The following is a 21,332-nucleotide window of genomic DNA, read 5'->3' as shown; positions in this document are numbered from 1 at the left end:
AGTTTAAAATGTCTTAAAAACTTCTGGAGCTGGACGTAGTGCGTGGGTAGCAGGAAAGAGACTGGGGCTCGCAGGTCGACTGGGATCAGCCTCAGAGTCCTGAGGTAAGATCCCAGCCAGAACCGTGCGAGGGCCTGAGTCTTGTTGTTGACCGGGGAGGTGGCAAGAGTCAGAGGTAATGCTGTGTAGCGGCTGCCCAGGAACAAGTAGAGGTCAGGCAAGCCTTTCCCCCTCTTAGACCTGGGCCTCTTTACCACCTCCCTCCTCAGCCTCTCCCACTTGCCTCCCCACAGGAAGTAAAAAAGCATCCGCTCCAGGGCTAAAATACTCCTTTGAGGGAGAATAAAAACAGAACTGATTAATAAAAACACAGGTAAAATCACAGCTTTAATGATTAAAACCTTGCCCTCAAAAGTCAGCTGTCGCAGTCCCCAAAAACCCAGTCTCTGTCTTACTGTCCCCAGGTTCCCACTCCAGTTACCGCTCCCTCCTCCCCCCGGTCAAACGTTACCCCCAGTACCCTTATGTCCGTCATTTTGACTGTCAGAGGTAGTATGGTCAAGTCTGGGTCTGCCCACGGTCCGAAAAATTGGGCCTCTGTCTTGTCTCTGTTCAGTCTCGCCTCAGAGGCTCGTCCGTACCAGTCAGTCTGTAATGGTTTTCTTCCTGGGAAGGAGAGGAGGACAAAATGCAGCATGGTTATTTATAAACATCTTTAATGAAAGATGAAAACGTGAACACTACACAAAATAAGAAAACGTGGAAAAACCGAAACAGTCCTAACTGGTGCAAAACACAGAGACAGGACCAACCACCCATAAGATACCTAAAGAATATGGCTGCCTAAATATGGTTCCCAATCAGAGACAACGATAAATTGAGAACCACTCCAGGCAACCATAGACCTACCTAGAACACTCAACTGAACACAACCCCATTGACTACAAAACCCCTAGACAAAACAAGACACATATAATCACCCATGTCACACCCTGGCCTAACCAAAATAATAAAGAAAACACAGATAACTAAGGCCAGGGCGTGACACAGTCCTCTCCAGAGTCCTGTCGGCAGATAAAAGGTCGGTACATAAAATGTTGACGTCATCCATGTAAAAGACGCACTTGGTGGTCATGCCCCCCCCCACTCCCCGGGATACCCACCTCACTGATGCGTTGGTCCCTTCTCAAGACCTGTGCCAGTGGTTCAATACAGTCCACGAACAGAAGAGGAGATAACGGACAGCTCTGACGGACGCCGCAGTGTACTCCCACTGCTTTTGACAGATGCCCATTTACAAGGATTTTGCTGGTGATGTCCCCGTACAGCAGTCCCACCCAAGCTAAGAACCTGTCTGGGAAACCCATTTTTTGCAGTACCTTAAAGAAAATCTGGTGCGAGACCCAATCAAAGGTTTTTTCAAAATCTAAATTTAGGACTACAAGCCACATATTTCTGTCTCTCGCATAACAGATGGCATCTCGGATCAGTATCAGGCTGGCCGTGATCTTCCTTCCTTCCGGGAATGGCACAAGTTTGATCTGGGTGGATCACCTCCCCTAAAACAGAAGACATTCTGAGTGTTAAAAACCTTGGTAAAAAGTTTACAATCAAAGTTTAAAAGGGTTATCGGTCTCCAGTTTTTCAGGTCCATCCTGTCGTTTTTCTTATGTAAAAGAGTCATGATCCCCACTCTAAAACTGTCAGGTAGTCTGTCAGGATGTTCAAAGTCAGTAAAAACAGTCAGAAGTTTGTCGGCTAAAACATCCTAAAAGGTCAAATAAAAACTCCAAAGGGAGGCCGTCCTCCCCCGGTGATTTTACCCCTCTTAAAATGTTTCAGTCCTTGGTCGATTTCTGTCCTCGTCAGGTCTTTTATCAGGTTGTCCGTGTTGGTTAGGGTCTTGTCAATGTATGTTGAAAGGTCCCCCATTGTTTCCTTGCACACATCTTTTACCCCAAACAGTTCCCCATAAAAATCCTTGACTACTTATTTTATTCCCTCTGTATCTGTTTTTAACCTGTTAGTCCTACCCACACCGTATTCGGTAGCGTAATCATAGCCTCAAGCTCATTACCATAACGCAACGTTAGCGATTTCTAAAAATCGCAAATGAAATTAAATAAATATGCCTATCCTCAAGCTTATCCTTTTCTTAACAATCCTGTCATCTCAGATTTTCAAAATATGCTTTAGAACCAGAGAAAATCAATAATTTGTGTAAGAGTGGTGATAGCTAGCTTAGCATTTAGCGTTAGCATTTAGCACGCAACATATTCACAAAAACCAGCAAAGGGATCAAATAAAATAATTTACCTTTGAAGAACTTCAGATGTTTCAATGAGGAGACTCTCAGTTACATAGCAGATGTCCAGTTTTTCCTGAAAGATGCTTGTGTAGGACACAACGTTCCGTTTTGTTACTATGCATTTGGCTACCGAAACTAACCGAAAATTCAGTCACCTACACGTCAAACTTTTTCCGAATTAACTCCATAATATCGACTGAAACATGGAAAACGTTGTTTGAATCCATCCTCAAGGTGTTTTGTCATATATCTCTTCATTGAAATGCCATTCCTGGAAGCCTGCATTGTTCTCAGATTCGGATGGAAAAATACTGGTAGGTGACTTTTGCGCACCAATTTCCACGCAGACACCGTGCGGGACCCCTGGTAAATGTAGTCTCTTATGGTCAATCTTCCAATGATATGCCTACAAATACGTCACAATGCTGCAGACACCTTGGGGAAACGATAGGAAGTGTCCGTTCATTCCTGTCGCATTCACAGCCATATAAGGCGATCATGGAAAACGTGCCATCAGAAATCCTGTTGATTTCCTGGTCGCTCAAACATCTTGGTTTTGCCTGTAGGTTTTGTTCTAAGGCACTCACAGTAAAAATCTTTGCAGTTCTGGACACGTCAGAGTGTCTTCTTTCCAAAACTATCAATTCCAAGCATAGTCGAGCATCTTTTCGTGACAAAATATTGCGCTTAAAACGGGCATGTCTTTTTATCCAAAAATGAAATACTGCCCCTAGAGTCTTAACAGGTTAAAACACCATCTTTATTTTTTAAACCAGTCATTAACCTACCCTTACTAACTATTTTCTTAATAAAGTACCTAGTGCACTTCTCCCCCTCTTCTAATTCCCTTTCTTTACTTCTTAAAATAATCCACCTTTACTTCTTAAAATAATTATCATAATGGTTCAAGTATGTTAATAGTATTCAGCTAGGAACTCACTTAATGAATGTGACAATACAGAGGCGGATGCAAGATGCAAGCAACGATGGTTTAATGAATACAATTTATATCAGCAACAGGACAGACAGACTGTACTCAGACGGAATCCAACCCAGGGACTAGGGCTCATCCTCTGGTGATAGCGTGCTGAGAAATCCAGGGGAGTGTGTCCGGATGGGAAGGAAGGAGCACAGCAGATAATCCACACAAGGGCGGCGAGAGATGAGCACTGACACACGACACAACCTCAGGGAAGTAACAACACAACCTCAGGGAAGTAACAACGATCTGACAACAAGAAACACTGGTTACAGAACATATAAAGGGAAGATAAGTGGTTCCAGCTGGCGCAGACAATCAGGCCGAGATTGGGAACCACGCCCACACAAACACGGGGGAGAGAGAGAGAGAGAGAGAGAGAGAGAGAGAGAGAGAGAGAAAGAAAGAGAAAGAGAAAGAGAGAGGCAGTGGATTCATGAACCGTGACAATGAAGGCCACACAAGAATGACAACAATGGAATTCAACAACCGTGTCTCTGTCACTAACAAATACAGTCATGGGTGGTAACTCTACAACTGAATCGAAAAGACAAGTGTCACGGTCGTCCTCCTCATCTGAAGAGGAGAGGCGAGAAGGATCGGAGGACCAAAATGCGGCGTGGTATGAGTTCATCATGAATTTTAATAAAGAAAACACTGAACACTGAAACCCTATACAAAAACAGTAAAGAAAATAACAACCGTGAAGCTAATGCGAACTGTGCTGAAACAAGCCATCAACATAGACAATCACCCACAAACAAACAGTGCAACCCAGGCTACCTAAGTATGATTCTCAATCAGAGACAACGAATGACACCTGCCTCTGATTGAGAACCATACTAGGCCGAAACATAGAAATACCCAAATCATAGAAAAACAAACATAGACTGCCCACCCCAACTCACGCCCTGACCATACTAAATAATGAATACAAAACAAAGGAAATAAAGGTTAGAACGTGACAACAAGGTACACTGGGAAATGATTTGAGGCGTGGCTTCTTGGGGACATTACATTTAAGTACAGTGTACTTCAAAAACTGCATTTGTATTACTCATATGAAGGTAGCATTGCTGTAGTCAGCTATTTAAGTTTCTTAACTTTTTTTTTTTATTAATCGGTTTCCTCAAACTGTTTGAGTAGACATAACTTCTTTGGTTTTACAGTATAGAATGTGTCCTTCTTGGGACCGAAGAAAGTTCTCTCTGTAACGTTGAGATTTGCTTCACTGAAAGAGCTGGTCACGGCTAGCAAGCCCCTGCCTTTATGCAGTGAATGAATGAATTAACACATTTGATTTTGAGTATGAGCTGTATGAAGTTGTTCTATTGCTTTTTCTCGACACAGGAATCCGTGGGAAATGTTACTGTAGGTTGTTTGTCCAATTATGGCCAACTCAAATTCCATTTTAAACAATGATCCATTAACCACAAAAGCCAGTGTTAACTCACTTTTCGAGGAAAGGGCTCTAGACAGATGAGTGAAATATTAATTTCATTTGGTACACATGAAAAGTGAATGTGCGAATGTGTGTGTAGGCACATGCCTCTTTGTTTGTCCTCTGTTCAGCCAATCCTCTCACTTAAAAAGGGTAGACTCCTCTAAAATCGTGAGCGAGTGCAGCACAAGGGGTGGGAAAGATCAACAGGGCCTCCTGCTACAAGTCCAAACCAAACTCAACTGGATCCAAGCATGCCTATTTCCAAACTGTGCCAAGTGCAAGTCTTCCCTTTTCTTCATGATAGACATGCTAGTTATTTATACTATGCGTATTTCAAATACATGTAATTATGCTTCTTGATGGTTCAATTGATACATGGATATTTAGTGAACATTGTATGGCAAAAAGGAGTTCCCAAAAGAACAGGTGTTTGAGAACGTTCAGTTAGGCCTCCTAACTCCTAACTCCTAATGTCATTCCCAAGGAGAGCAAATATTGGTAATAGTATAAACCCCCTCTAAAACTTCACTCATTCAAACTGGGAAACACATACCTTCAGATGAATATGGTCATGATAATCACATGCTCTCATTAATAATTGGTCGATAATGTTAAAAAGTATGTTAAAGTGAACAATCTTTTAACAGTTGATAATATAGAACACTTGAGCCAATTCCACCTCTGTACAGTTTTGTCCATGGCGTGACGCACAACGCTCGGTGGCCAAGAGGTCAAAGACCTGTTTGTATTAAATCTTCACTAAAACCCGAAGTCAACTCCAGTCCCTCTGTCTGTCAGTGCAAGTCACAGTCGTTGTAAACACCGGAGCGAGGAGCTAACGATGATGCAGCGGAATTTTTTTCGCAGGGGAGCACTGCTGGTGCAAAAGGCGGCTGTGGAGGTATCACTGCTCCCGATGAGCGCGCCTCTACAGCCACGCCTTGACCGTGCCATGTCCTCCGTGACCATCCCGCCCCCGGAGTGCATGCTCCGGCCGCTTGAGGTTCCTTTCCGCTACCTGTTCGGACCAGGACCGTCCAACGTGCCGCCCCGCGTTTTAGCCGCAGGTGGTAGGGGAATTATCGGCCATTTGCACCCAGAAATGTACGAGGTAAATGTGTAACCCCTATTGCTGATAAATGCATTGTTTGATAACTATTTTTTACTTTTTGGCACCGCCAGAGGGTTTCATTATCCAGAAGTTCTGTTATTTATAGACTACTCAGTGCGCCTATGGTCAATGGTCAATATGAAGGAACATGGTCAATATGAAGGAACACATTTAGGATATTATTTATTATTTCTAAATTGAGATGTGAATTAAAATAGTTTTTTTAATTTTTTTTTTACAATTTATGAAATTATCAAAACAAGTCTCCTGCGTAATTGTGAATGCGTCAAATATGTATTTTGACACATTTTACCCTTCACAACTGACAAAGGATTTAATGAACCACTCATAATTAATCTATGTAGGCCTAGAACTACAACTGTTTTATTCAACAATTTGACGGGTTGCTTGTAGATCATGAACGACATCAAGAAGGGGATCCAGTACGCTTTTCAGACACAGAACAACATGACGATAGCGATGAGCGGCTCCGGACACGCAGCCATGGAGTGCGCCGTCTTCAACACGGTAGAACCTGGGGAGAGCGTGCTCGTGGCTGTCAATGGAATATGGGGAGAGCGAGTGGCTGAAATCGCCGAGAGAATGGGTATGTTTTACGCACGGTTTTACTCACGAGTTCAGTGGTCTCGAAACAAGACCAGTGTTTGCGAGTTAATGTAATTTGAGAAAATTGTTTATGGTCTTGTATACATCTGTTTTGTCCTGATATTAGACTTTCATCTGGATTTATTCCAGGTGCCAATGTTCACATCATGGTAAAAGCACCGGGTGGAGTTTTCAGCAATGGAGAAATTGAAAAGGTAATTGTTTGTTTATGCATTAGGCCTACCAAAGTAGCATTCACATAGAGATTGTTCAATACAGGTTTCAATACAGGCTCCTCGACGACTTCAAGGTCACCAACCCTCACCTGTGACCAATTCTAGTTAAACAGTGAGTCCCCCAAAATATTTGGACAGTGGCAAAAATATTTGGAGTGGGGGGGGTGGGGGGGGGTGGGGAGTTGTACTCCAGCACTGATTTTGAAATGTTACAATGACTGGCAGCTTTAATTTGAGGGTATTTTCTTCTTCAATATTGGATGAACCATTTAGAAATTCAGTGGTATAAAGTACTTCAGAAAAAAACACTTTAAAGTACTACTAAAGTGGTTGCGGGGGGGGTATCTGTACTGTAATATATATATATTTTTAAACTTTTACTTTTACTCCAAAATAAAATAATGTACTTTTTACTCCATACATTTCCCCTGATACCCAAAAGTACTCATTACATTTTGAATGCTTAGCAGGACAGGAAAATGGTCCAATTTGTGCAGTTATCAAGAGAAGTGGTCTCTGATCTGGCAGACTCACTAAACACACATGCTTTTTTGTATGTCTGAGTGTTGGAGCGTGGCCCTGGCTATCCACAAAAAAAAATGAGTGCCATCTTGTTAGCTTAATATAAGGAATTTGATACAATTTATGATTTGACTTTTGATACTTGATATTTGAGCAAATACATTTACATTTGATACTTACACTACTGTTCAAAAGTTTGGAGTCACTTAGAAATGTCCTTGTTTTCTGTGAAAACATACATGAAATGAGTTGCAACATGAATAGGAGATATAGTCAAGACATTGACAAAGTTATAAATAATGATTTTTAAGTTAAATAATAATTGTGTCCTTTTTCTATACCCCCCGAGCTGACAAGGTACAAATCTGTCGTTCTGCCCCTGAACAGGCAGTTAACCCGCTGTTCCTAGGCCGTCATTGAAAATAAGAATTTGTTCTTAACTGACTTGCCTGGTTAAATAAAGGTAAAATAATATATAAAATAAAAAACTTTGCTTTTGTCAAAGAATCCTCAATTTGCAGCAATTACAGCCTTGCAGACCTTTGGGATTCTAGCTGTCAATTTGTTGAGGTAATCTAAATAGATTTCACCGCATGCTTCCTGAAGCACCTCCCACAAGTTCGATTGGCTTGATGGGCACTTCTTACGGTCAAGCTGCTCTCACAACAGATCAATAGGGTTGAGACCTGGTGACTGTGCAGGCCACTCAATTATAGACAGAATACCAGCTGACTGCTTCTTCCCTAAATAGTTCTTACATAGTTTGGAGCTGTGCTGTGGGTCATTGTCCTGTTGTAGGAGGCAATTGGCTCCAATTAAGCGCCTCCACATGGTATAGCATGGCGTTGCAAAATGTGAGTGATAGCCTTCCTTCTTCAAGACCCCTTTTACACTGTACAAATCTCCCACTTACCACCACCAAAGCATCCCCAGACCATCACATTGTCTCCACCATGCTTGACAGATGGAGTCAATCACTCCTCCAGCATCTTTTCATTTGGTCTGCGTCTCACAAATGTTCTTCTTTGTGATCCGAACACCTCAAACTTGGATTCGTCTGTCCATAACACTTCCATAACACTTTTTTTACAATCCTCCTCTGTCCAGTGTCTGTCTTCTTTTGCCCATTTTAATATTTTATTTTTTATTGGCCAATCTGAGAAATGGCTTTTTCTTTGCAACTCTGCCTAGAAAGCCAGCATCCCGGAGATGCCTCTTCACTGTTGACGTTGAGACTGGTGTTTTGCGGGTACTATTAAATGAAACTGCCAGTTGAGTACTTGTGAGGCGTCTGTTTCTCAAACTAGACACTCTAAATGGACTTGTCCTCTTGCTCAGTTGTGCAACGGGGCCTCCCACTCATCTTTCTATTCTGGTTAGAGCCAGTTTGCACTGTTCTGTGAAGGGAGTAGTAGACAGCGTTGTACGAGATCTTCAGTTTCTTGGCAATTTCTCGCATGGAATAGCCTTCATTTCTCAGAACAAGAATAGACTGATGAGTTTCAGAAGAAAGGTCTTTGTTTCTGGCCATTTTGAGCCTGTAATCTGACCCACAAATGCTGATGGTCCAGATACTCAAGTACTCTAAAGAAGGCCAGTTTTTTTGCTTCATTAATCAAGAACAATAGTTTTCAGCTGTGCTAACATAATTGCAAAAGTGTTTTCTAATGATCAATTAGCCTTTTAAAATGATCAACTTGGATTAGCTAACACAACATGTCATTGGAACACAGGAGTGACGGTTGCTGACAATTGGCCTCTGTACGCCTATGTAGATATTCCATAAAACAATCTGCCGTTTCCAGTTACAATAGTCATTTGCAACATTAACAATGTCTACACTGTATTTATGATCATTTTTATGTTATTTTAATGGACAAAAAATGTGCTTTTCTTTCAAAAACAAGGACATTTCTAAGTGACCCCAAACGTTTTAATGGTAGTGTAAGTATATTTAAAACCAAATACTTTTAGACTTTTACTCAAGTAGAATTTTACTTGGTGACTTTCACTTTTACTGAAGTCATTTTCTGTTTAGGTATTTGTACTTTTACTCAAGTAATGACAATTGTGTACTTTTTCCACCACTGTAGAAATTAAACTTGTGTGTATTAAAGTAGTCAAAAGTTTAGTATTTGGTCCCATATTCCTAACACGCAATGATTACATCAAGCTTATAAGCTCTACAAACATGTTGGATGCAATTGCTGTTTGTTTTGGCTGTTTTAGATCATTTTGTACCCAATAGAAATGAATGATAAATAATGTATTGTGTCACTTTGGAGTCACTGCTATTGTAAATAAGAATATAATATGATTCTAAACACTTCTACATTAATGTGGTTGCTACCAACATTAGGGATAATCCTGAATGAATCTTGAATCTTGAAAAATGATGACTGAGAAAGTTACGGAGGCATAAATATCATTCCCCACCAAAAAAATAACGTTATTGTAATGGTGAGAGGTGTCTTTGGGGTATGATATTTGTGCATCTGTAACTTTCTCACTCATCATTACTCATGATAAATTCAGGACAATCCGTAATCATAGTAGCATCCACATGAATGTAGAAGTATTCAGAAACATATTCTTATATTTTCTCTCCGCCTTCAAGAGAGGGGGCCACAGAAAAATGTGTCCACTTGGTGGGTTGGCCCCCCAACCAAATCTCACATATGGCCCCCAAAAGGCCAGAGCCTGCCCTGATTTCAGTCATATAGCCTATATATTAAATTCATATCGTCAACATGGCAAGGACTTGGGTAACTATGGAGGGCATTTAGTGCCAAAATTATTTTGTTTATCTGACTGATCTCCTGTCTATCGATAGGCCCTGGCCAAACACAAGCCCGTTCTGTTCTTCCTCGCACATGGAGAGTCCTCTGCTGGCCTCGCCCACCCTGTCGACGGCATTGGAGACCTCTGCCGCAAGTGAGACTCCGTTCCATCTCAAAACATACTGCAGTATATCTCCACTGCATTTCTCTCAGTTCACACAATGATGACAGCGGCTTCAAATTCAAGGCCTTTACATTCCTCTCTCTTCTCTCTCCTCAGACACAATACCCTGTTTCTTGTAGATACTGTCGCGTCTCTTGGGGCGTCGCCTATTTTCATGGACCAACAGAGTAAGAGAGCTTCAGACACCTATTTCATTTTCAGTCTGTCTGTCTTTGTGTATGATGTCATCGTTTTCTTCTCTTTGTAGACATTGACATCCTGTACACTGGCTCTCAAAAAGCATTGAATGCACCCCCCGGCACAGCACCCATCTCCTTCAATGAAAGAGCATGGTGAGGGTTTGTGTGTGTGTGTGTGAGAGGGAAGAAAGAGGGGGAATGATTGAATGGAGACCAAATGAATGTTTGCATTTTGAGAAATGTGGACTTTACACACTCCCTCCCTCCCCCCCATACAGCCAAAAGATGTTCAACAGGAAAACAAAACCAGTGTCCTACCTCTTTGACATGGCCCACTTGTCTAACTATTGGGGAAATGATGGTCAACCAGCCAGACTGTAAGTCAGTATTGTCAACGAACAGTACTTTGTTATGAGAAAATCTCCCATCCTAACCAGGTGAAATATTAATAAATAAATAAATAACAATCTTTCATTTTCCCCCATTTCAGATACCACCACACAGGACCAGTGTCTGGGTTCTTTTCCCTGAGGGAAAGTCTTGCTATTCTTGCTGAGAAGGTGTAGTGGCTATTTGTAACCATTTTAAAACCCTATTTTATTTTTCTTATAGCCACAGTGGAGAATGAGCTGACTATTTGTTCCTGCCGTGTGTAGTCCATGAATCCAGAAATTGAATGTCCACAGGTTGTTTGCCGTAAAAAAAAATAAAGTTACATTTATTTCATATCTCGGCTACAAAATGTTGCAAAAAGTAAATCAAAAGACGATATTTAAGCTATAACTTAAGAATTCTTGGATCAAACAATCAAACAATTATCACAAAGACAAAGGAAGCACGGTCAAAAGACAGTATGGGCTCCAGCCATCTATTCCCAGCAGGCCTCTGCGCCCATGACTATTTCAGCCATCTCCAGCCTGCAGAGGGAGGCATAGACACTTACACGTGATTAAGATCAGTCAAACAATATGACAAACAATCAGAATGGCATATAAACAAATAATATAATTATAATTTATACAAATAACAAAACCTGCTATTTGGCCCTTACATACCGGCCCCTTATTGTATGTAACGTGAGGCAACAACAATTATCTAAACATGTTTAGAAAAGGGCCAAAATGTGCGGGTGTATGACATGGGGTATGACATCATCCGTCGCTTTATCTGATGCACTCTGCTTCACCACCTCAGATGGCAAACGTGCTGTGCTCTGACCTTTCAGACTTCTCCACCTTCTCACTGAAATCAGTGCCACAGTGGCTCGTCGGGGTCCAGCAGGTTGATCAAGGAGATCCTATTGGCAGCGACCGGCACCTGTGTGTCACGTCGGTCACTGCATTCCCTAAGTGGACAGTCACCACCCAATCCTAGTAGTGTCTCGACAGCATACGGGCCTGCTACTTGACTATGGATCACCTGCATTACTTGTGATGCATTGTTCCTATTTACCAATCCAATGTCAGCATGTGTGACAGCTTAACCTCTCCCAGATTATGGCCACTTGGACAGCTCATCTTGTCTGGGAATGTTTTCCTTTGTCACTGGTATGTTTTTGTGAGTGTGAACTTCCGATAGTTTAATGAACGTGTTGGTGTCAAGCCCACTCACCTTTGACCTTTCCTGGCCCATGGTACGCAGCAGGACGTTCCTTCTTGTTCCTGTTACATTCAGCTGCTGAGCCAGCTTGTCGGTGCAGAATGTTGCTGAGCTGTCTAAGAATGTATATGTTAGTAGCAATACCTTGTTTCCTTTGCTGGATTTCACATGAACCGGTATGACGGATAGAACAAACCTCTCCTCGCCGACTCAATATTCCCGGTCCTCTTTTCTGTAGCTCCATATGAAGCACACGAGGGTGGACTTAGTTGCACACATATGAGATGCCTACTACAGTCTCTGCTCATGTGCCCCTTGGTGAGACGACAAAAGCAGATGCCTTTCTCCTTTAGAAAAGGTATCTTCTCCCTGCTCAACTTCTCCTTTAGTAATGGACCCAGTCGCAGTGTGACCACCACTGCAGTACAGACAGACAGATTAACATGGGGTTTATGGTCTTCAATTCACCTGGGTCTGTTGTGGTTGTTCAGCCGCAGTCCGATGATGCCGTGACACGCCGCCCCAGACCATGACGGACCCTCCACCTCCAAATCGATCCCGCTCCAGAGTACAGGCCGCGGTGTAACGCTCATTCCTTCGAAGATAAACACAAATCCAACCATCACACCTGGTGTGACAAAACCGTGACTTGTCAGTGAAGAGCACTTTTTGCCAGTCCTGTCTGGTCCAGCGATGGTGGGTTTGTGCCCATAGGCGACATTGGTGCCCGTAATGTCTGGTGAGGACCTGCCTTTCAACAGGCCTACAAGCTCTCAGTCCAGCCTCTCTCAGCCTATTGTGGAAAGTCTGAGCACTGATGGAGGGATTGTCCGTTCCTGGTGTAACTCAGGCAGTTGTTGTTGCCATTCTGTACCTGTCCTGCAGGTGTGATGTTCGGATGTTCCCGGACCTGTGCAGGTGTTGTTACACGTGGTCTGTCACTGCGAGGACGATCAGCTGTCCGTCCTGTCTCCCTGTAGCACTGTCTTAGGCGTCTCGCAGTACGGACATTGCAATTTATTGCCCTGGCCACATCTGCAGTCCTTATGCCTCCTTGCAGCATGCCTAAGGCACGTTCACGCAGATGAGCAGGGACCCTGGGCGTCTTTCTTTAGTGTTTTTCCAGAGTCAGTAGAAAGGCCTCTTTAGTGTCCTACAATGAAGATCTGTGAAGTTATATGGATTTTTACGAATGATTTGAAAGACCGTGTCGTGAAAAAAGGGACGTTTCTTTTCTTGCCGAGTTAAAATGTGAAAGTGTGTGAATGATAACGCAGTGCAGGAAATTAAGAAATGTATTAAAATGTTGGAAGTGAATGCTGGGATTAAAAAATGAACTATGCAAATGAGCAAAAGCTGTGTGCATTAAGGAAATAGATACCTGGCTCAAATAGAAGCCTGTCTCTAGTAAGTGCCTGTTGTGTTCAGTGATTTAAGCAAATAAACGGCAGGCTATTAATAGCATTTTTACGGTAAGCACATATGATTCACTGAGCCCTCCGTTAGGTGCACTGAGCTCTCCATAATGGAATAATAACCTTAATGAATAAACCATGTTTATGTTCATTATGATGCAGTCCTATTAGCTGATTACTTTGAACATTGCTTCTAATTCTCTAAATAAATCTGAAAAAAGTATTTACTAGCCGTTTTGGACCCGTTTCCGGCTTACTGTGCCTGTCCCATCAGTACCTTTGTCTTCCCGTAGGGGCTGGAGGAGTCCTGGAGGCACCACAGGGAGGTGGCAGGGTACCTCTGGAAGGGCCTGGAAGACATGGGCCTCAAGCTATTCATCCAGAACAAGGTAAAAGACTTGCCATGCAAATGAAATCACACCCTATTCGGCGCACTACTTTTCTCCAGATGCTATTTTCATATGAAGTAGTGCAGTGTGGAATAGAGGTCCATTTCAGACAGATTGTAAAACAAACCATTTATGTTCTACAGTAATATTGTCCCTTTTTTAACATCCTCCAATTTCAAGGCTGGTGCAATTCCTTGGTCTTGAATTTCACAGAAGTGTATCTAAATGTGGGACCGTGATATTTCATCCATGCAGGACCTTAGGCTGCCCTCCGTCACCACCATTGCCATTCCTGAGGGCTACAACTGGAGAGAGATGCTGCAGTACATCATGAAGCACCACAATATGGAGATGACTGGGGGCCTGGGGCCCTCCACTGGCATGGTGAGTGTGAGGGGAATGTTAAAGTTCTAGCTAATTGCCTATGCATAACTACTATCATGAATATGTTTATTAACCATTGCATTTGATATGGGAGTTGAAACCCTGTAGAACAAATGGGATGGTTAGACAATCAATGTAGGGAAGAAAGTACCTTGTTGTTGTCAAGGCAACTAAGCATATGACATCAGGCGATGTCTTTCGGACCTCCTGTTTTGGTCCTCCATCTTTTTTTTGGTCCGGACCGGCCTTGATTTCAACGTCCACAGACAGGCCTTGATTTGAACGAATCATAGACATTTATGTATCAAAAGTTTGGATAGCACAGTACAGAACAGCAGAGTACAGTCAATTACAGTGCAGTAAAGAAAAGTATAGTACAGTAGAGTGCAGTACAATACAGTAAAGTATAGTGTAATGTATTGTACCCTACTTTACTCTAATTAACTCTACTGAACTAAACTGTACTCTACTGAATAAAACTTTACTGTCCTGTACCGTACCATACCATGTTCTACTGTGCTAAACTATGATGTTCAAACTTGTGAAACATAGCCTAGACGTCTATGATTTGTCATGATTTGGATCAGGTCCGCACTGACGAAATGTGTACTTGTTTGGGGGCGGAGCTCATTAGAATAATAAGAGACAACAGGTAGCCTAGTGGTTAGAGTGTTGGGCCACTAACCGAAAGATTGCTGGTTTGAATACCCGAGCAGTCAATGTGAAACATCTGTCAATGGGTCCTTAAGCAAGGCACTTAACTCCTGACGCTGTACTACTATGGCTGACCCTGTAAAAAACAACACATTTCACTGCACCGACAATAAACCAACTTTTACATTTTTTTATACCCAGCATGCTTTGCAAGTGTTTTGTTTAACCTTTAGGCCATTCAACAGACGCTCTTATCCAGAGTAACTTACAGTTAGTGCATTCAACTAAGACATATAAACAACAACATATCGCAGTCATAACAACCGTTACTCAGAATGTTATTGTGGTTGAAGTGGTCTGTTGGTTTATTCTGAACATTATCATTGCCCGTGTTACTACTTTTGAAAAAGCTAACATAAGTGCATAGGTGATAGGTGTATAAAATCGAGTACGCATCCATGAAATCTCCATAGACAAACATTAGTAGTAGAATGGCCTTACTGATGAGCTTAGTGACTTTCAACATGGCACTGACATAGGACGCCACCTTTCCAACAAGTCAGTTTACCAAAATTCTGCCCTGCTTGAGCTGCCCCGGTCAACTGTAAAGAGCTGTTATTGTGAAGTGGAAATGTCTAGGAGCAACAACGGCTCAGCCGCGAAGTGGTAGGCCACACAAGCTCACAGAACGGGACCGCAGAGTGCTGAAGCGTGTAAAAATCGTCTGTCCTCGTTTGCGACACTCCCGACCGAGTTCCAAACTGCCTCTGGAAGCAACGTCAGCACAAGAACTGTCCGTCGGGAGCTTCATGAAATGGGTTTCCATGGCCGAGCAGCCGCACACAAGCCTAAGATCGCCATGCGCAATGCCGAGCATCGGCTGGAGTGGTGTAAAGCTCGCTGCCATTGGACTCTGGACCAGTGGAAATGCGTTCTCTGGAGTGATGAATCACACTTCACCATCTTGCAATTCCAATGGATGCCAGGAAAACACTACCTGCCCCAATGCATAGTGCCAACTGTAAAGTTTGGTGAAGGAGGAATAATGGTCAGGAGATGTTTTTCATGGTTCAGGCTAGGCCCCTTAGTTCCAGTAAAGGGAGATCTTAACGCTACAGCATACAATGACATTCTAAACAATTCTATGCTTCCAACTTTGTGGAAACAGTTTGGGGAAGGCCCTTTCCTGTTTCAGCATGACAATTCCCCAATGCACAAAGCAAGGTCCTTACAGAAATGGTTTATCGAGATCGGTGTGGAAGAATTTGACTGGCCGGCCTGCACGGAGCACTGATCTCAACTCCATCCAGCATCTTTTGGATGAATTGGACTGCGAGCCAGGCCTAATCGGCCAACATCAGCACCCGGCCTCACTAATATCCGCGGCTGAATGGAAGCAAGTCCCTGCAGCAATGTTCCAACATCTAGTGAAAAGCCTTCCCAAAATAGTGGAGGCTGTTATAGCAGCAAAAGGGGGAACCAACTCCATATTAATGCCCATGATTTTGTAATGAGATGTTTGTATCTTCAGTTGGCTCCAATTTGTAATTGTTTTCTATTAAGAGGCATAATCAATTATTATTGTGATACAACGCTTACTTGAGAGTGTATAGCAGTTGAAATTTGGCCATAGATGTCATTGTCTATAAATTGGCCATTGTCTGTAAATGACATATTTTCAATGTCCGGAAAATATGTATTTTTCCCTTTCATTCAACACCTAAAATGCACCTGATTTCAACGTCCTGCAAAATACGTATTTTTGACATTTGTACAAGACATCTTTTCAATGTCATTTCGACTCGGGTGTCTTGAGCAATTGTTTGATGGTTGAATTTCTCATGTGAGCTCTGTCAGTGATGTGTCCACCATTTTGTTTCACCCCAGGTGATGCGTGTGGGTCTGATGGGATACAACTGCCAGAAGACCAATGCAGACATGGCACTGGCTGCCCTGGCCGACGCTTTGAAGAACTGCAAAAAGAGCAAAGCATAAAGAAAGTTTATAATGCCTTTTAATACCCTAAACAAACATGCATTCGGCCATGCTGGAGGACACCTGGAATGCATGGGCAAAGGCGTCAATCTGTGAAAGTATTATCATGGGTGTTTGTGAGCCCAGAGATTTGAAGCACAGATGTAAAAAAAGACAGATTCCGACATACATTCACGTGCAACTGCTTTCCTAATAGAGACTTTGTAATTACTGTAGAAGGTAAATGCTCTACAGGGAAATAATATAAAATATGTTTCAAGGAGTCAATAAAATATATACAATTCTGCATTGTGTCCATGTGTCCTTGCATATTCAGGGCAATAAATGGCCTTCAAAAGACACATTGGTGTAAGTGCCAACACATTTGACCACACCCCAAATCATTTTTCCAGACAGCATGATAAGAAAATGGTTGCTCATAGAAATAAACTTGAACAGATTCAACACTGCATAGCCTGTATTGTACACGCACACACAGGGACATGTATAACAGGAGTGTAATCAGTCGCAAAACGGGAAAAAACTAGAATTTATATTGGACAATTCAGGTAGGTCCCTCCCCGTTTGCTTCCATTTAAGAAACGTTTTGCAACAGAGTAGGCGTAATGAATACGCCCCAGCTCACCTGACGAGAGCTCATGGGTGCATCATTTTAATTTTTTTTTAAAGAGTTTAGGAAAAGTTTTTGTTATTGCATTTCATTTAAAAACAGCTCATATATGTTTTTGTACATCATGTTATACACATAAAAACGGCATAAAACCACTGACAAAAGGACCAACAGCACGGACAACGGGTAAAGTATGTTTAAATATAATTTTATTCAACATTCTGGCTTGTAGAGACTTTGCGTCTTTTTTACATTAACTTCTTTCAGACTGATATCCATGGAGTAACCATGGTAACATTCAGATATTTTTTCAATCTAAATTCCAGCGGTGAAACATTGTATCACTACAATGTTGCAAATGAATGAACTGCGTCTGGATGTATCTTCAATGTCAACAGCTAACCAACTCGATACAACTTAACTTGTGGATATACCTTTCAATTTTTTCAACATACATTACTTCTGACATTGCTCTTCATGTAGGGTGGCTATAAGGTTAGATTCAAGATATCAATAACAAACGGCCCAAGCGACAGTTGTCTTACACTACGAGTGTATTTATTCACTATGATTGTATTCATAGGCTACGTCATATACGTGCCATGGTTGACTGGTAGGATACGCAAATGACGCATACAGTGCATTCGGGAAGTATTCAGAATCCTTGAGTTTTTCCATAATTTGTTGCGTTACAGCCTTATTCTAAAATTGATTAAATGGTTTTCCCCCTCATCAATCTACACAATACCCCACAATGACAAAGTGAAAAAGGTTTTTAGAAATGACAGAAATACCTTATTTAGTATTCATAAGTATTCAGACACTTTGCTTATGAGGCTCGAAATTGAGCTCAGGTGCATCCTGTTTCCAATGTTTCGACAACTTGATTGGAGTCCACCTGTGGTAAATTCAATTGATTGGACATGATTTGGAAAGGAACACACCTGTCTATATAACGCCCAGCAGTTGACAGTGCATGTCAGAGTAAAAATAAGCCATGAGGTCGAAGGAATTGTCCCTAGAGCACTGAGACAGTATTGCGTCAAAGCACAAACCTTTGTCAGAGTACCAATGTCTATAGCATTGACGGTCCCCAAGAACAAAGTTGGCTTCATCATTCTTAAATGGAAGAAGTTTGGAACCACCAAGACTCTTCCTAGAGCTGGCCACCCTGGTCAAACTGAGCAATCAGGGGAGAAGGGCATTGGTCAGGGGGGTGACCAGAAACCAAATGGTCACTCTGACAGAGCTCCAGAGTTCCTCTGTGGAGATGGGAGAACCTTCCAGAGGACGACCATCTCTGCAGCACTCCACCAATCAAGCCATTATGGTAGAGTGGCCAGACAGAAGCCACTCCTCAGTAAAAGGCACATGACAGCCCGCTTGGAGTTTGCCAAAAGGCACCTAAAGGACTCAGACCATGAGAAACAAGATTCCCTGGTTTGATGAAACCAAGATTGAATTTGTCCTGAATGCCAAGCATCACTTCTGGAGAAAACCTGGCACCATCCCTACGGTGAAGCATGTTGATGGCAGCATCATGCTGTGTGGATGTCTTTCAGAAGCAGGGAGGAAGCTAAGACAACGCAGGAGTGGCTTCGGGACAAGTCTCTGAATGTCCTTGAGTGGCCCAGCCAGAGCCCGGACTTGAACCCAATCGCACATCTCTGGAAAGACCTGAAAATAGCTTTACAGCCACGCTCCCAATCCAAACTGACAGAGCTTGAGAGGCTCTGCAGAGAAGAATGGGAGAAACTCCCCAAATACAGGTGTGCCAAGCTTGTAGAGTCATGCCCAAGAAGACTGTGTCTGAATACTTATGTAAATGTGATTTTTTTCTTTAAATGTAAAAATAAATGAGCAAACATTTCTTAAAAACAGTTTTTGTTTTGTCATTATGGGGTATTGTGTGTTGATTGATGAGGGCAAAAAATAATGAAGTACATTTTAGAATAAGACTAACGTAATTTTGGGTGGAAAAAGTCATACTGAATCCTTTCCGAATGCACTGTATAGTGTCCTCATATGAAGCCCTTGTATTCCCACATAACTGAACTGAACTCAACCAACATCAAGGCGGTGGCCCGTTCCTGTAGGTTCATGCTCTACAACATCCGCAGAGTACGACCCTGCCTCACACAGGAAGCGGCGCAGGTCCTAATCCAGGCACTTGTCATCTCCCGTCTGGATTACTGCAACTCGCTGTTGGCTGGGCTCCCTGCCTGTGCCATTAAACCCCTTCAACTCATCCAGAATGCCGCAGCCCGTCTGGTGTTCAACCTTCCCAAGTTCTCTCACGTCACCCCGCTCCTCCGTTCTCTCCACTGGCTTCCAGTTGAAGCTCGCATCCGCTACAAGACCATGGTGCTTGCCTACGGAGCTGTGAGGGGAACGGCACCTCAGTACCTCCAGGCTCTGATCAGGCCCTACACCCAAACAAGGGCACTGCGTTCATCCACCTCTGGCCTGCTCGCCTCCCTACCACTGAGGAAGTACAGCTCCCGCTCAGCCCAGTCAAAACTCTTCGCTGCTCTGGCCCCCCCAATGGTGGAACAAACTCCCTCACGACGCCAGGACAGCGGAGTCAATCACCACCTTCCGGAGACACCTGAAACCCCACCTCTTTAAGGAATACCTAGGATAGGATAAGTATTCCCTCTCACCCCCCCCCCCTTTAAGATTTAGATGCACTATTGTAAAGTGACTGTTCCACTGGATGTCATAAGGTGAATGCACCAATTTGTAAGTCGCTCTGGATAAGAGCGTCTGCTAAATGACTTAAATGTAAATGTAAATGTAAATTAACCCCAAGCTGCTGGCGTTGGACTGGCTTCTCAGAGTCTGCGAGTCCGACAAGCCAGGAGAGGGCTCCTTCTCCTCAATTCCACTTTTCCGCTACACCGAGACTCTGCACTTATCACATGTGGGTCAACCAGTCATCAACTTTGTGAGTTTGACTGCCACTGACAGCTGAGTACTGTACAGCAGGCCTAACAAAATAATTATACACAAGGATAGGCTGCCTACTCACCTGTCAAGGTGGCTTAGCCTACTCTGATTTTTTTCCCTATTGAAAAGTGTTTGTTGTATTCTGTCACAGCGCAATACTGCATGGACCTATAACTGTAATCACGTGTACATACATTTTCCCTGTTCTGCAGGTTCAATGCTGAGAATAAGAAATCAATACACAGGGAATGTGGCTTCCTCAGAATGCAACAGAGTAGCCTTCATTATGGCACAAATCTCAGGTATTGGACTGTTCAAACTCCAAGCCTAGACCTAGCCTATACATGCACATCCTGCAGCGAATTCAGGGGGTAGACCAAGTGGGACTTGAACCTGCAACCTTTTCATGTCAGTTCAACACCTGAAGGAGCTGAAGGAGAAAGAGTAAGGAGACCTGACTGGACAGCAGTCAACTCGACATGCCCATGCCCTGGCCAGGACCCCATGTACAGCAGGTAAGACAGGCACTTTCCAGTCTGATGTCCATAAACCACTTTCCATTCAACGAGGTTGGCCTATGCCCCGAATAGATAGTCAATGCCTGGACCTAAAAATAACTGTTACCCCTTTTGGTATTTCCTGATCTGTGGGGACCACATAGCTTCAGGGGAAGCTCAGGTCTTGAGGCTTCCGCATGCTTCGGTTTTTGGCTTTCGCTTGAAAAAACGAGACAATAGCGTCAATAGTACTGTTTGTCCATCTTGAGACACCAGAGCCATTATATACACTTCCTCAAAGGAATCAGAATGAATTAAAGATCACGCAAGGCAGGAGGGTGGGGCGTATAACACGCGCGAACATCTAGCGATGCATCTCATCATGGTCAACGTTGCAACTACTCGCTACATAGCATGTAGCTAAACCCCTTTACCCTAACTCCTAGGAGTAGCTGCGGGGGGGGGGGGGGGTGGAGCTGTTGGCCGTGGTT

General features: G+C 43.0%; 1 protein-coding gene across 1 annotated transcript; it reads left to right on the top strand.

Moving 5' to 3' along the window:
• The first annotated feature begins 5,497 nt into the window (after positions 1–5,497).
• On the top strand, positions 5,498–17,071 carry agxtb (alanine--glyoxylate and serine--pyruvate aminotransferase b). Its single transcript, XM_046322569.1, has 11 exons — positions 5,498–5,842; positions 6,257–6,449; positions 6,599–6,663; positions 10,040–10,140; positions 10,267–10,337; positions 10,418–10,502; positions 10,628–10,726; positions 10,840–10,909; positions 13,657–13,752; positions 14,008–14,136; positions 16,678–17,071. The coding sequence occupies exons 1-11, from the start codon at positions 5,573–5,575 to the stop codon at positions 16,783–16,785; spliced, it is 1,287 nt and encodes a 428-aa protein (XP_046178525.1). The 5' UTR covers positions 5,498–5,572; the 3' UTR covers positions 16,786–17,071.
• Positions 17,072–21,332: the final 4,261 nt, after the last annotated feature.

Source organism: Oncorhynchus gorbuscha, linkage group LG22 (assembly GCF_021184085.1).
Source record: "Oncorhynchus gorbuscha isolate QuinsamMale2020 ecotype Even-year linkage group LG22, OgorEven_v1.0, whole genome shotgun sequence".
NCBI classification, from domain to species: domain Eukaryota; kingdom Metazoa; phylum Chordata; class Actinopteri; order Salmoniformes; family Salmonidae; genus Oncorhynchus; species Oncorhynchus gorbuscha.
Note: the sequence above shows the minus strand (reverse complement) of the source record. Positions and strands in the feature narration are given on the sequence as shown.